General features: G+C 39.4%; 1 protein-coding gene across 1 annotated transcript; it reads right to left on the bottom strand.

Annotated features, from left to right (window-relative positions):
• Window positions 1-158: 158 nt before the first annotated feature.
• fmnl1a (formin-like 1a) lies at window positions 159-13,191 on the bottom strand. The gene is made up of 25 exons (XM_014332995.2): window positions 12,565-13,191; window positions 9,218-9,301; window positions 8,788-8,874; window positions 8,617-8,690; window positions 7,871-7,954; window positions 7,618-7,761; window positions 6,781-6,889; window positions 6,523-6,599; window positions 6,351-6,444; window positions 5,933-6,007; window positions 5,738-5,848; window positions 4,259-4,408; window positions 4,061-4,162; window positions 2,985-3,567; window positions 2,767-2,891; window positions 2,456-2,658; window positions 2,091-2,325; window positions 1,922-1,990; window positions 1,763-1,843; window positions 1,540-1,669; window positions 1,293-1,456; window positions 1,109-1,210; window positions 928-1,023; window positions 677-791; window positions 159-555 (listed from the first exon to the last, which is right to left on the bottom strand). Exons 1-25 carry the CDS (start codon window positions 12,748-12,750, stop codon window positions 491-493), a joined length of 3,345 nt encoding a protein of 1,114 aa, XP_014188481.1. The 5' UTR covers window positions 12,751-13,191; the 3' UTR covers window positions 159-490.
• Window positions 13,192-13,902: the final 711 nt, after the last annotated feature.

The following is a 13,902-nucleotide window of genomic DNA, read 5'->3' as shown; positions in this document are numbered from 1 at the left end:
CAGCAAATGCCCCTGAGTGGGTTCAGACCAAAGCCTCTGCAATGGTCCTGTGGCATATGGCTTGCCTGCTCAACCTAATATCAAATATTGTATTATATGACAGATCCAGTAATCACAGACCTCTGAGACTATGGTCACAATGGTTAAAAAATGGTTTCTTTTAAAAACAAAGTATTTTTTATTACTGAATGGGTAACAGTATACCAGTAATACAAGTTTAATACAAATCCATTAGAAATACTTAAATGGTTATGTTTTGTAACATTTCAATTAAAGTTTATGGACTGTTTATTATTAAAATATTTCCAACTTTATATTTACAGAGCAAAACGACACTAATATGTCGTTAATACACACTGCCATATGGCTAATTGTAACACAGTTGTATATACAAAATGTTTAAAACTTGTCTTCTGCTTGAATTTTAATGAGTAATTCCAGTTACAATTGTTTAACAAAAGGAAATTTGTAAAGAAAAGAAAAATCTGGCTTAAGTGTCCTGGCGCTGGGCTGGCCGACGACCGTCTGCCCGCCTGTATGGTGAGTTCCTCAGATCTAATGAAAAACAAAGACAGACGTGCATAAACGTGATGGTGGAATTTCCCCTTCATTTAAACATCAAGACTGCAGCAGACAAACTAAAAATGATTCTCAAGCAAGAAGCATGTTACTGTACCTGTGATGATGTCCTCCAGTGCACCGTCCTTCCCCTCGCGTACTGGTGGTTTCACCTGCCTCTTCTTCAGCTCTGCAATCAGGTCCATCTGGGGCATCTTAGGCATCATTGGGCCCTTTAGAAATCACAAAGTTAAAGAATATTTTGAAGTACATTTCTGAATGACTCATATTTTACACTATTTTATTTAATATAGGCTTTAAAAAAAACCTATAGATGACTGCACACTAGCAGTATGTATAGTTTCTTACCTTTTGTGGTCCAGCCTTGTTTGGAGATGGTGACTCTTTAACCTCACGGCTCTCGCTCTCCATTTTCTTCTTCTGTTCAATCTCTTGCTGTGCCGTCTGCATTCAGACAAGGGACAGAGGATTAAAATATAGCTCACGAGTTATAAAGGACAAATATCAGAACGCTACCACAGAAACTCACTTTATAGGCCTTTATGAAGCGCCCAAACATGGGGAAAAACATTGAGGGCTGCGTGGTTTTAGGATTCTCTCCGAAGTACTCCACCACAGAGCCGTAAGCCTCCTGCACGCAGTAGATGAATATGTTTCAGAATATGGTGAGACATTATTTAGAGTTGAGAGCTTGATAAGAACTTCAGACAAACCTGTGCTGTCTTGCTATCTTTGATTAAAGTGTCCAACTGTTCGCTATTTGTTTTAATGAATTCCTTCAACACGGGGCTGTCATCCTGCACCAGGAACTCCTTTTTGGTCATCTCCATTCCTCGCTCTAGAGAGCGGATATCTTGAAGAATGCTGTCAAGAGAGACTGGCAAAGAAACACAAGTGAGTTTAAACTTTTTAGCAAATTAAAAAGAAGGTTGATTGGTCAGCCTGAGTGTGTGCATGTACCAAGGCCTGCCTTGTCTACAAAGTGTAGCTCGGTGTGGAAGTTGACCAGGTCTGGGTATTTTTCCTGGATAATATTGGTGATGAAATGAAGTAATGTCTGTGAGCGGTCAGTGGATTTGGTGTCCAACAGCTGAAATATGAAGATGGTGAAAAATGTCATTGAGCTTCCATAAATTGAAAAGCAAACAAAATAAAATAAAAACAAAAACAAAACACTACTTACGAGATCCAGACTCTGCAGTCTGAAACCACAAGCTGCACCTCTTTTACTGCTGTTCATGTAGTTACCGAATGCAAGAACAATCTGAAAGGAAATAAATGGGTTAAGAGAACCAAATGTTACAGTTAGATGCCTCATTAGCGTTTATACTGTTTTACTTACCTCTAGGATCTTTTTTAGTTTGGTTGAAGACTTGAGAGACATGGATGCAGAAATGATGGAGTTCAGTTGCTGTGGACGGAGTTTAAAAAAAAAAAAGAAGTATGTATGTGAGTAAGTATGTGTTTATAATCCCTTTCAGCCAAAGTTACAAAGCATTTAACAGACTAACCGGCTGCAGCCGTTTGACGCTGTCTGGAAAGTTGCCCATGAAAGTCAGAGTGTTTATTCGCTGGTTGAGGCGAGGAATCTTCCCAAAGCGTAACATAAATTGGTCTTCGTTGGTCAGCTCATCCAGTGGACGGCCATCTTTCTCATAGTTAGCAAGAAGCTTCATCTCAAAATCTGATGGTATGAATGGTTCGAGCAGTTCCAGGAAGTCTATGGACAAAGATTGCTGGTCGTACCTGTACAAACGAGGGTTAGAGTTAGTGTAGGCAATAAACAGTGTAAGAGGCAGGGTGAAGGAAGGAACAGAATATGCCATTATGGCAAAAACATCTGCTGAAGGTCAATAATGCAAAAGTAAGCACGTACATTTCTATGGCCGTGCAGATATCGGCCGGGCTCATTCCCCCCTTGCGTAGAGTGATGGCCAGATTTTTGGCTTTATTGCCATCAATCAAAGATGTCTTGGTGGGGGCTTTCGAGGTCATCTTCTTCTTAACCTTGGACAGGTCAGCTGGGTTACCCTGGGCCCTAGTTTTGAAATGTTCCTCAAACATTTCCATATTCAACTCCTGAGATAGACAAAAAAAGAGCCAGGGAGTGTGCTCACATTAGAATTTCATTTTCTTTCAGGATATAATTTCTGCTGTATGTAAAAGATGCAGAAAGCATATTCTTACCCCCAAGACTTGCTCATCATCTAGCTCGTTGAAGACTGTGCCTGTCACTTGGTTTGGTTTTAATGCCTGCCAGTTTAACAGAGGCATCCTGAACTTGGTCTGAATAGGCTTCCTGCTCTTAGCCCCTGAGAAAATAGAAAAACAAGAGGAATGGTTAACACTTTTCTTTCATCATGTTTCTTTTTTGGGGGGGAGGGGGTATTCAGCATTCTCCTCACCAGAGTCTGCAGATGGTGCACCAGGAGGCGGTGGTGGTCCACCACCAGGTGGGGGAGGTGGGGGTGGGGGGCCAGCTCCAGGGGGTGGAGGAGGAGGTGGAGGGCCAGTGCCAGGGAGAGGAGGTGGAGGTGGGGGGGCAGTTGCAGAGCCAGAAAGAGGTGGAGGAGGAGGAGGGGGTGGTGGTGGTGGTGGTGCAGGACCTCCTGGTAGAGATGGAGGTGGTGGAGGTGGAGAGACAGTCTGCTCTGAGCCACCTGGAAGAGGAGGTGGTGGCGGTGGCGAAGGGATGCTAGATGACGGGGAGGTTGGAGCGCTGGCTTGGTTGGCTGGGGCTGGGCTTTGAATGTATTCAACAACTGTGACAGGCATGACTTGGACGTCCAGACTTCCTGAGGCTGTGCGTCCCACTCGGATTAGCCCTTTGTCCTGCAGCTCCTGGATCTTCTGCTCTAGCTCTGAAGGTCCCTGAGGGCCAGTGATACCCAGCCGCTCCCTGTCCTTCTCCCTCTCCCTGTCCAGCTCACGCTCTCTTTCCCTCTGCTGCAAAGTGCTAACCTGGGAGCATGACTCTCGCAGGCTTTCCTACAAGGGACAAGTGCGCAGAGTTGTAGCATAGTCAAGTTTAATTGAATACTTTTGGATTAAACCTTAAAAAGTGGTGACAAAAACATAAACAAAAGACAGTTTGCTATATGGTTTTATGCCATCATATTTTCTTTTGACTTATTCTAAATCCAAATTCAATGATGGGGTTTTTCCAGACATAACTACTGGGCAAAATAAAGTATCAGCCATATACTGCTGTTAAATAAAAAATGATCACCATTTGATACATTTTGTCATTTTCTCCTGTAGCTGTTATTAAGTTGATATTGTAGTTTGAAATAAAGGGGGGAGACCACCTGGCGTTACCATGCTCAGGATTATGCTCATACCATGGCAAAAAAAAAAAAAAAGTAATTTCGACATTTATTCAAGTCCTTGTTTTTTTTTTTTTACATGCTTTTAACCTTATTTAAACAAATCTGTGTAAAGATTACATATGTTCCTTGGCTAACTCGAAGGCAGCACTTACTTTGAGCAGCTCAGCCTCCTTTGTGGCTTGCATGAGCTGAGTCTCCAGTTCAGTTATTCTGTCTGCTGTCTGGTTCTCAATCTCCTGAAGCCGTGCACTCAGCTGCAACACCACACAAGCAACACTGCTTCAGCACGATTTCACGTAATGTGCAACAACATTGCCTCCGTTTATTCACTCAGATTCTTCTATGCCAACCTGAACGTTGTGCTCCTGTAATTCGTCCACATGCTCCAGCACCCCTCCTCTGTTCTCAGCATCCTCCAGCAGAGCTCCCACATCTAACACATTGTCCAAGTAGGCCTGGATCTGGACCTGCAGCTTCTCGCTCTCTGTTAGCTTCAGAGTCTAATACACAAAGATACACACTATTGGTACATCATAGGAATAAATTATCACTTACAAAATATCACAGAACATGATTCTATTTTAATAAAAAAAAAAAGTAATTTATGAGAATGAAACATGAGGTTTTAAGGCTAAATTTAATATCTTAATGGCAGAAAACAAAATGCCACTATGCCATTTATCTTAATATTAGCACTAATTATACTTTGTTTGTTTTTTCAATCAAAGAAAGGAATACATTTCCCTTAACTGTGACGTGAGGAAGTGAGTGTGTGACAAAAAAGTAGAGTAAAAGTATAAATAGAGTCATTCAGGATGAAGAGGCGACAGCTGAGTAAAAGAGGAAGAAAGTGGGCATTAGAATTGAACATCTGGATACTTGAAGTTGTAAATTTATCAGAAAAGTGACTATTTAAGTGCTATATTAAAGTATTTTTCTTTCTCACTATAGGCTTAAAGTTGTCAGAAAGAGACATTATAAATTAAAAGCAAAGAAACCCCCTATGAATTCTTTCTCTAACACAGTGCACATAAGTTAAACTTCCATAGGCCTGGTGCATGCACTAATACCCCTTTTGTACCACAAGATGGTGTAGCAAGCCTTTGTCACCTCCAGTTAACACGAGGGGGTGTGGAAACGCCAACAAAGAAGCAGATTGTAAAAGGACAGGTGTCTAGTGAACTGGATGGCAAACAATGATTCATGCACCCTTATCATCACCAGCATGAAGTTCCGAAAAGAAACCATGTCTGGTTTATAAATGATAAAATCGGCAAAACAAGAAAAAACATCTGACAAGCTTTCTACCGCTGGGACAGCTGTTGGAGTGCAAAGGAATAAATGATCACTTCGACTACTGAACTGGCACTGCTTCTTCTAGTCTGGTAAAATTAAAGCAGTTAATGCTAATATTTTCCATGCGGTGTTAGCTTGTAAAGAGAGAGTACATGGTATCTATCATGAAAGTTGTTTGGCTTTGTTAATAACTTAACAAGATGTTAAGCGACTGACCTCTTGTGAATCTAAAAATATAATACAATTGCTGTATATCATTATCACTTAATAGTTATCTACCAAACTTTTAACTAGGTCAGCATCTGTGCTTCCATTTAACACTTATTGTACTGCAGACTAACACGGAGAGACAACTATTCTCTCTATCAATCCTAAAACCAATGTAGAATCACCAGTTAAGAAAATCTCATGAAGCTGAATCTGTTTATCTGGAAATAACACAGCCCATTTTAGATACAGTGTCAAAAGATACATTTCTATTAGCTGTAGCTTTTCTGGTCTTATGAGGGACTTTAAACAAAATATATACACACCTCTAGATACTTGTCTAATCCAAGGTGAGTGAACTCATATTGTAGATGGACACGGAAGTTCATGTTCTCCACTGAATGGACCACAATGTTTATGAACTGCATGCAGGCAACCTTTGGGTAGAAACGATGAGAGTTAAATGTCGTTCATGCACACGATCTCTTGGTGAAGCTGCATCCAGTGGCCGTGGTACCTACCATGAAGTCAATGTTGTTGTCATCATTGACGAAGTACTCCATGAGCTTCTCAAAGCGGTTCTTTTCTTTGCTCACCTAAAAAAACAAACAAATAAAAGCTTGCTAAATATGTATTTTTATTGTTGTGAATATGGGAGGATTAAAAATAATGTGTTAGCCCACCTCAGAGAACATTAATACTGAGAGTATATTCTGCACCTAAGTACGGTACATGAGTTCAGTCTTAAACATAAACATGCATGACTTCTAGACATGTGCTAAAATTACGACCATAGTGCATGTGAGCAGTAGACTGTTAGTCAGAAGATGAGCAATGAAAGAGGAGAAGTCTGAAATAATTAGATGACTGAACAGTCAAAGTCAAATAGGGCTCTTGCAATATGAGGAAATTGCCAGAATTTTTTTTTCTTTTTCTCACCTCTTTAAAATTGTCAAAGGCAGAGAGAATGATGTCGTGTCCTCCTCGGACGAGACACACGGCAGCCAGCAGCTCCAAAACAAGAGCTTTGGTCCTGCCACGACAGAGGAGGATGGGTGAGATGTGGATGCAGACAGTTAACACACTTTATCTCACAGACAAATGCGCTCACCTGGGATTCCTGCTGTTGAGACTGAGGGTGATCTCATTCACGCAGCGTGGGTGAGTCATCACCAAATTAAAACCAGACTAAAAGCAGACGGAAGATATATAAACAGCTGTTCACTCCAGAGTAAATGTGATCAAATGTGCAAGAAACAAGAACTGTTTCTTTTAGCAACCCAGAAAACATGTCATATACTGTGATAATCCATTTTAAAGACAGCATAGGAATTGAGTGACTTTATTAGACTGTGTGCTAAAGCTTTACCTGATAGTTCATGATGGCTCGCAGGCACATTATGCACACATGTACATCATCTCTCTGGTTGTTTATGTGGGACTTCTTATGCATCTTGTTTACCAGAGTGGTGCTTATTCTGTGAAGCAGTAATACATGTTGGAATACATGTTTGAGGGAAGAGAAGCTCCTGCATGTGCAAATGATTTGAAGTCGATGCCAGGATATGGTAAGATATGCAGTGAGATACTTGTAGCTTTGACTTCTAGGGTTTGGGACAGTAACTGTGTTTGACAGATGCTATGTAGCACAACATGGAATGAAGATAAAGGATCAAAGACAAACTAACAAACAGTTAGATGACCACATGAGGGGATCTGAATGAATGAGAGCATGAGAATGTCAATGGTTATCTTTTTTAAGAGGAGGCTGTGCTGTAGCACTGTTTCGGTTAAGTTACTAAACCTAAACCTATGTTTCATATTGTAGAGTTATAATCTTATAAGCTCTAACTTATATATCAGTTAGAGCTGTCACTTTATTTGAGAGTATTTCTATTTCTGGGCTCACAGATTTCCTCAAATTCAATCCTAAATATTTATACATCAACAACTTCTTAAAAGAAAGAGAGGTGTAGCATGGCACAGTTCTCACAGCAGTGGAAACCACTGTGGTACTTATCAGTACCGCAGAAGTTCGTGGAGTTTTCACACCACTTCTGCTTTGCATGAGTCTATTTTTTGACAGTGTGTAGAGCTGCTTATGTTTAAAGTTCATTCTTCATTCAAAGGGATTTGAACGGTGCAACATCTCTGAAACCATCGCTGAAGGTTACCTCAGTAACCTTTCAAGTCTTGAGTTTCTTACCTTACAGTCAGTGCACGAGCTGCTCTGGTCATGCCATGTGACTGATGGCTGCTGGAGCTCTTGGTCAAGTCTTCCATTGACCTTTCTGCTGATTTTCCTCTGTCTGACAGGCTGCCTCCATTTTCTATAGCCTCAACCTCAAACCTTAAACGTGTAAAGATAGACATCTTTTTAACATAATCTATAATAGAATAATTACGTTTCGAAACGCAGTCAGATTCTAAAATAGCATTCAAGTCTGCTTAGTACTCACGAGCTGTCACTTTGTGCATAGGACAGGTACTCCACCAGAACATCCAAACCTTTATTCTGTTCATTGAGAAACTCCTGGGCCCATCTTCAAAAAGAAAAGTAAATCATGAGGAGTGACCATATGTAATAGATTCTGTGCCCAGACTAGATTTATAGCCAAAGATTGTAACTTTAGAAAGAAAACAGAACACAGTCATACTCTAAATATGGAATCCAGCACAGTCAGGTGATTTTCTTTTGCAATCTTACTTTTTTTTTTTTTTGACAAGTTGCACTATGAAGGAAAAAAAATGCAACAAAGTCAAAGGGCTAAAAAACAAAACAAAACCCAGACTATTTCTGCACTGGCTATTTCAACTTTTCCACTTTATGTACAAATGTAACAATACATTGAAGCTTTAAGTACTGTTTCTGTAAAAGGTTGTATATAAACTATATATAACTGTTGGTGCGGTGAAGAACCACTTCAGCAAAGTTGTTGATCAGCAGCTGAAAAATATCAAGTGAAACTAAAACAGCTAAATGGTTTATGTAGGTAAAGTGCACAGACAGTTTGCAGTTTCACTAAAGTTCACCTTAAATCATCTTTTAGCGTTAATGATTGATAAAGAGTTTCAGGTTGGATTGCATGAAACTGCTATAAAAATCTGGAAAACATACTTGTGGCGCACTAAAAACCAAAATAAAATACATTAAACCTTAAACACTCATAAACCAAACAGAAGCTCATGAAACAAACAGGCTCACCCAATGTGATTGGTCCGAAGGGATATCTCCAAATTTTTAAGGACCTGGGTGGCATCTTGGATCCTTTTCTTCAACTAAAAAAGCAGAAGAGGTTAAAGTCACTGATGCAGGTACATGATGCACGCATATGGAGGTGATACATTTGAAAGAACAAAAATGCTTTCTACTAACCCTACGAGACACCCCTCCTTGATCCTGGTAGAGGCTTTTGATCTTGGTCAGGTAAGTGGATGGGGGGCTCTTCACCTGGAAACGCTCCTGTGGGAGAATATTTTACAGAGGATAGAGTCAGCACATGCTGAAGTAGAATTAATTTAAGCAGCGACCCCAAATAATGACTGATCCAGAACCATATTTTACCAGCAAGCTGCATTTGAAGTTATTCTAGTAAACACAACGAGCACAAACCGCTCTCTGTTTCCATGCCGACGCCTCTATCAGTTGCCACCACAGAAACTATGTTGCAAGGTTTGCAAAGACTCTCCCCTTTGTGTATTTGCGCACTTTATATCAACTCTGCCCCCAGTGGAGCCAACGCTGCAAGAATCGTGTCCATTTTGATGGCATATGTTACTCATAAAAAACAAATAAAAGCTCTCACCTGATCACAGACTAATTCCCATTTCTTTTCATTGTCGTATTGACTCAACAGCTGGAGTTTATCGGGAGGCAAGTTCATGGAACTCTGAAAGAAGAAAGATGTAAAGATATAAAATGGGTTTTAGAATTTACATGAAAATGTATTTGAAGTACAAAAAAAATCAACTCCATCTCCACTGATATTTAGCAGAGAGATATTATACTATATGCTATAATTTCTTTGTGTTTCCTGCTCATGTAACAATATGCAAAACAACAATACCTCAGATGCACTTTCAGCATAAAACTGAAAGGCGGTAACTCCTACTGGTAGCAGATGACTCAGTGTTTACGTGTATGCATTGATCGTTGCCAATAGGTACCGATGTGTTACACGCTTTCAGTGTGTACTCAAGCGTCAGCAACTTTTATTGACTTTTTAAACAATATGACCCATGTTTAGACATTATCTGTGCAGTCTGTTTCAGCTTTAGTAAAAATGTCTTTTTCGGTCATAAACTGCACGTAATATTTCTGTTATTTTCTGAAATTCATAAAGACCTTTATACAGACCAAGTATCCATGATTCCAGTGTAGGTTGACTTTTGAGTTGGCATACAACTGTCCAAAAGGGCAGTTTCACACTGAGTTATCAAACCTACAGGGACATGTCATGTGCTAAGGTTATTTCCCCATTCACAGAAACTGAATGAGAGGAGGCTGTTGTTGATGTTTTTTTTTTGTTTTTTTTTAAAAGAAGGTCAAATTAAAAGGAATAAGATACGTCAAGGCATTGGTGTAACTTTGTGCTGAACATTGGGGGGGTCAAGATCTCTGTCTAAATAAATTAGGGTAAATTCCCAGATGATTAAGCATGCAACTATTTTGCTGGTAATAACTGAAATGAGTAAAGAAAATTAACAGCCTGGGGGGGGGCAACATAACTCATAATATTTTTTTTGGGGGGGGTCGTAACATAATTAAGAATTATGCCCCTGCATCAAGGAAAAAGGCTTCACTCAAAAATGAACTTACTTTCTTTGATCACTAATTCCCTGTAATTATTTATGTCTCGCTTAAAGATATTTTTTCACAGTCTTCTCTCACATTATTGCAGCTGGTTCTGCACTGGTACTATTTTTCATGTAGCTGATCAAAAGCTTGAATCAATGTGATCATTTACAGCAAGTTTCAATAATTTCAGTTGATGTTGGGTGTGGCTTTTGAATCTAGTTTTGTGTACATTCGAGCAGTGGTTTGACATCTTCTGTGCACTTTTTTTTTCTTTGAAAAGGGAGGAGTGAAAACGGAAATGATCTGATGCATTGGTGCTCGAGGAGATGAGGCTCCTTCCTTGGCTGATGTAAGGGAGAGGTCTTGCTGTGGTTTTGTGGTGCTTAAAAAAATGGTAATGTGAGTGCCTCGCATTATGAAGTTTATAGCTTCTGATTTAGTTGCTCAAAAATAAAAAGTACTCACATTTTTCAGTAATGCAAAAAAAAGAAAGAAGAAGGTTCGCTTCTCGTTTCCTTGCTGGTGAGGTCACCATATAATCTCTAGTCTGAGGTTTGACAAGTGACAAGTATTTTACTGAAGAAGGAAGACACTCGAGAGGGTGTTGTCATTTTCCGGAGAGCACATTTTGTGTAGATATTGATGAACTGTTAACCCTGGCTCTAAACGGTATTATCTTGCATGAAATTATAATGATGTTTCCATTCAAGGTTTGTCATATGAAGCAGACATGGTGTGAATTTTGACTTGTTTTTAGAATAATCATGGTATGCTGTTCCAATCAATGTCATTTTTGAGAAAAGGCGAATAGTTTTAGTTGGAATAGTTGCATGGATTTATATTTGCTGTGTAAAGTGTTTGTTTTTTACTATATAAAAAATAACTCTCTAATTGCTCCCCACCTTCTATAAAAACACAAAATCATTATTTTTATATACACTAAATTTGTATGTATGCTAAATATTTGCTTGAAAGGTTAAAACCCATGTAAAACGGCACTGATTAACACTGATCCTGCGTTTGTAATTTAATGTTTTGTTGGGAAAGCCTATGTTAAAGTACCATCCTAAACTTTGTGTCAATATTATTGATAATAGCAGGCAGGTGCTTTCCTCTGTGGTATAAGCCAGACTCATGGAAGCCACACCCTACAACTCATGGGTCTCAAAGGATTTGATACCAACATCCAGATGTTCAGTGGCAGGACAACCTCAGGGGTTGACAGGTCAAAGAATCTTCAGTGGCTTTAAGTAGATGTGCCCACTTCCAGACTAGTGGTTTTAATGAGTGTGGTTAAAATGTATATCTAGACACTTAATGCTGTAAATCATCTAGCACATACACCACAATGCCAGACATTATAGAAAATTAAAAATGAGAACATTGTAGGACAAACTGAACTATTTAGATGTAAAAATCTGGAGAACTTGAGCCTTGAATAAGTAAAACTCTTAACTCATATATGTTACTGGCTAAGATATGTCAGATTAACATGACTGTTTACAATATAGTGTCTTTGTTTCACTTTTGTAGATATGTATTTTTTTTCTTAGCATTACTGAAGAAAAAACAAATCAAAAATCTTATAGCTAACTCTATTTTTTCATTAAAAAAAGGTAAAGAATAAGCCAGGATTAAGATAGTCTAAGCATCATGGTTTGATATTTTGCGCAACATATAATCTAAAAGATCGTAATACTTGAAGTTTTATCTTTACTAACTTGTTGTGAGACTGTTGAAAGAATGGTGAAACAGTTCCTTTCCGGTCCTGTGGCCTCCGTCATGTAAATGCATTGCTCAACTTCCCATTTCACCCTGCTGTTGTGCATGCATTTATCAAGCAGTTTCTGGCTTGAATTTTTCTAATCAAACCATGAAGAATTTGGCAACTTGTTGACAGGATTGTCATTGTTTTTATCACTAAAGTAAATTTTTAAGTAACTGATGGTATTTGTGCAAATTTGACTGGAGAAAATGACAGACCATTAGACTCTGACTGAGGGTCTAACGGTCTTTCTAACGTTCAGCTCTTTCTTCTCACTTGACAAATAGCTTTATATATATTATAGATATACCTAGAGAGTATAAGAAATGAAGTAAAGTACATATTGGAGTCTATATTAGAGAAAAGTAAATTTCCAAAGAGTGAAAGACCAGTCACTTTCAAACTTGGGTTATTACTTTAACAATGTAACAATGTAAAATGAAAGCTGATTTGATACGTGTTTTTTGTGATCCTCTTAATCACTTACTTACTTGCGCAATCGCCCTTACATATACAAACCAAAACTTTGTGCAAAATCTGCCTGATTTCAAATCCAGTAAGGGTGTATGGCGTGTCATGCTCTCACTCACCAGAACTGTGTTGAAGCGCTCCTCCAGCTCCTTCTCTGGTGGCATGGGAAGTTTGGGTTGAGGAGGCTGCTTTTTTTGCAAGGTTGGTGCAGAGTCATTCATTGCTGAAGCTGCACTGACTGAGTTTCTGGCCTCTCGACCTTCGGCCGGTTCATGCTCCAATCCCCCACCAGCCGCATTCCCCATCACTAATCTCCACAAGTAATCCAGGGGGACTGATTTACGCAAACTGTTTCCTCCAGGAAATCACCGTATCCACAAGCAAAGTGACAAAAGATGGTCACTTTGAATTACAATAGCAAAAAGGCCTAATCAAACCAAGTCTAGGGCCTCTAGGGCAGTCTACATTAATTCTCAGCTTTACAAAATCCACCTCACACCCGAGGACAGGGTGGGCAATGAAAAAAGAAAGTTTATCCTCATGGCCCCCTTCTCCTTAAGTTGTCTTCAAGTTCCTTTTGAAAATGAGGTGATAAGTCCTGTTAAGGCCTGTTAGAAAGAAAAGTCCACCTATGCCTCGTGCACTGTCGTCTACATTAGTTGACCGAGAACTCCCTTAAATAGTTTAGTACCGAAGCCTGCGCGTGAGAGGAAGGCGGGCGAGGAGTGTGACACAGTCAGAAACCACAGAAGCACAAAAGCAGAAGAGTAACTTCCTGTGCACGACAGCTATAGAACCTGGGGCGGAGGACATGGTGGAAGATAAACACGTAACCATGCAGTAGGTGGGTGATGATAAAGAAAAGATACTACAGGAATGAAGGAGAGCAGACTCTGTCCAGTTTTGTAAGATTAACAGATGTCGATTTAGATGTAAATCAACTACACATTTAAAGGAAACTTTGCAACATTTCACACTGAAACCACCTTTTTGTACTAGATTTAGTCATTTTACTGATGTCAGCTTGACATGAGTCAAAGGTTACATTTGTTTTGGTATTTTCCCTTCATGTGGTGGTTTAATCCAGACAGGTAACGGTGGTTTCAGCATGACAAGAATTGTCAAACAACACCCCTCTGTGGGTGAAGATGACTACTGCATCTAGTGAGATCTATCCAGTGGGAATTACTTAAATTACTGAGCCTTTCGTTGGCTCAGTAATTTAAGAGGTTTTTGTGTATACAAATGATTTCTATTGAGGAAAAGAATAATAAGTTTATCACAGATGCATTTCTTCGAGAAAGTGAAAATTATTAGCTCTGATGCAACAGGATATTCATTTTCAAAGCTTTCTGAGACTCACAGGAAGGCAACCGTGTTATCAGCTGAGTGAAAAGAAAAGATCAAAAGAGAAGATTGGAGAGGTGTTTAGACATCAGGGAAATGCTGGGGAAAAA

The sequence above is a fragment of the Haplochromis burtoni genome, unplaced genomic scaffold (assembly GCF_018398535.1).
Source record: "Haplochromis burtoni strain Fernald_Lab_line unplaced genomic scaffold, NCSU_Asbu1 Contig_21, whole genome shotgun sequence".
Taxonomy (NCBI): Eukaryota; Metazoa; Chordata; class Actinopteri; order Cichliformes; family Cichlidae; genus Haplochromis; species Haplochromis burtoni.
Note: the sequence above shows the minus strand (reverse complement) of the source record. Positions and strands in the feature narration are given on the sequence as shown.

What these genes read in the sequence shown, in the direction of transcription:
- fmnl1a (XM_014332995.2), bottom strand. Translation starts at nt 12,750, where the DNA reads ATGGGGAATGCGGCTGGTGGGGGATTGGAGCATGAACCGGCCGAAGGT. An exon ending in CCTTTGACAATTTTAAAGAG is followed by an intron (nt 6,008 to 6,350) that starts GTGAGAAAAAGA and finishes TTGTTTTTTTAG; the next exon opens with GTGAGCAAAGAAAAGAACCG. An exon ending in GCTTCATAAAGGCCTATAAA is followed by an intron (nt 1,024 to 1,108) that starts GTGAGTTTCTGT and finishes GTCTGAATGCAG; the next exon opens with ACGGCACAGCAAGAGATTGA.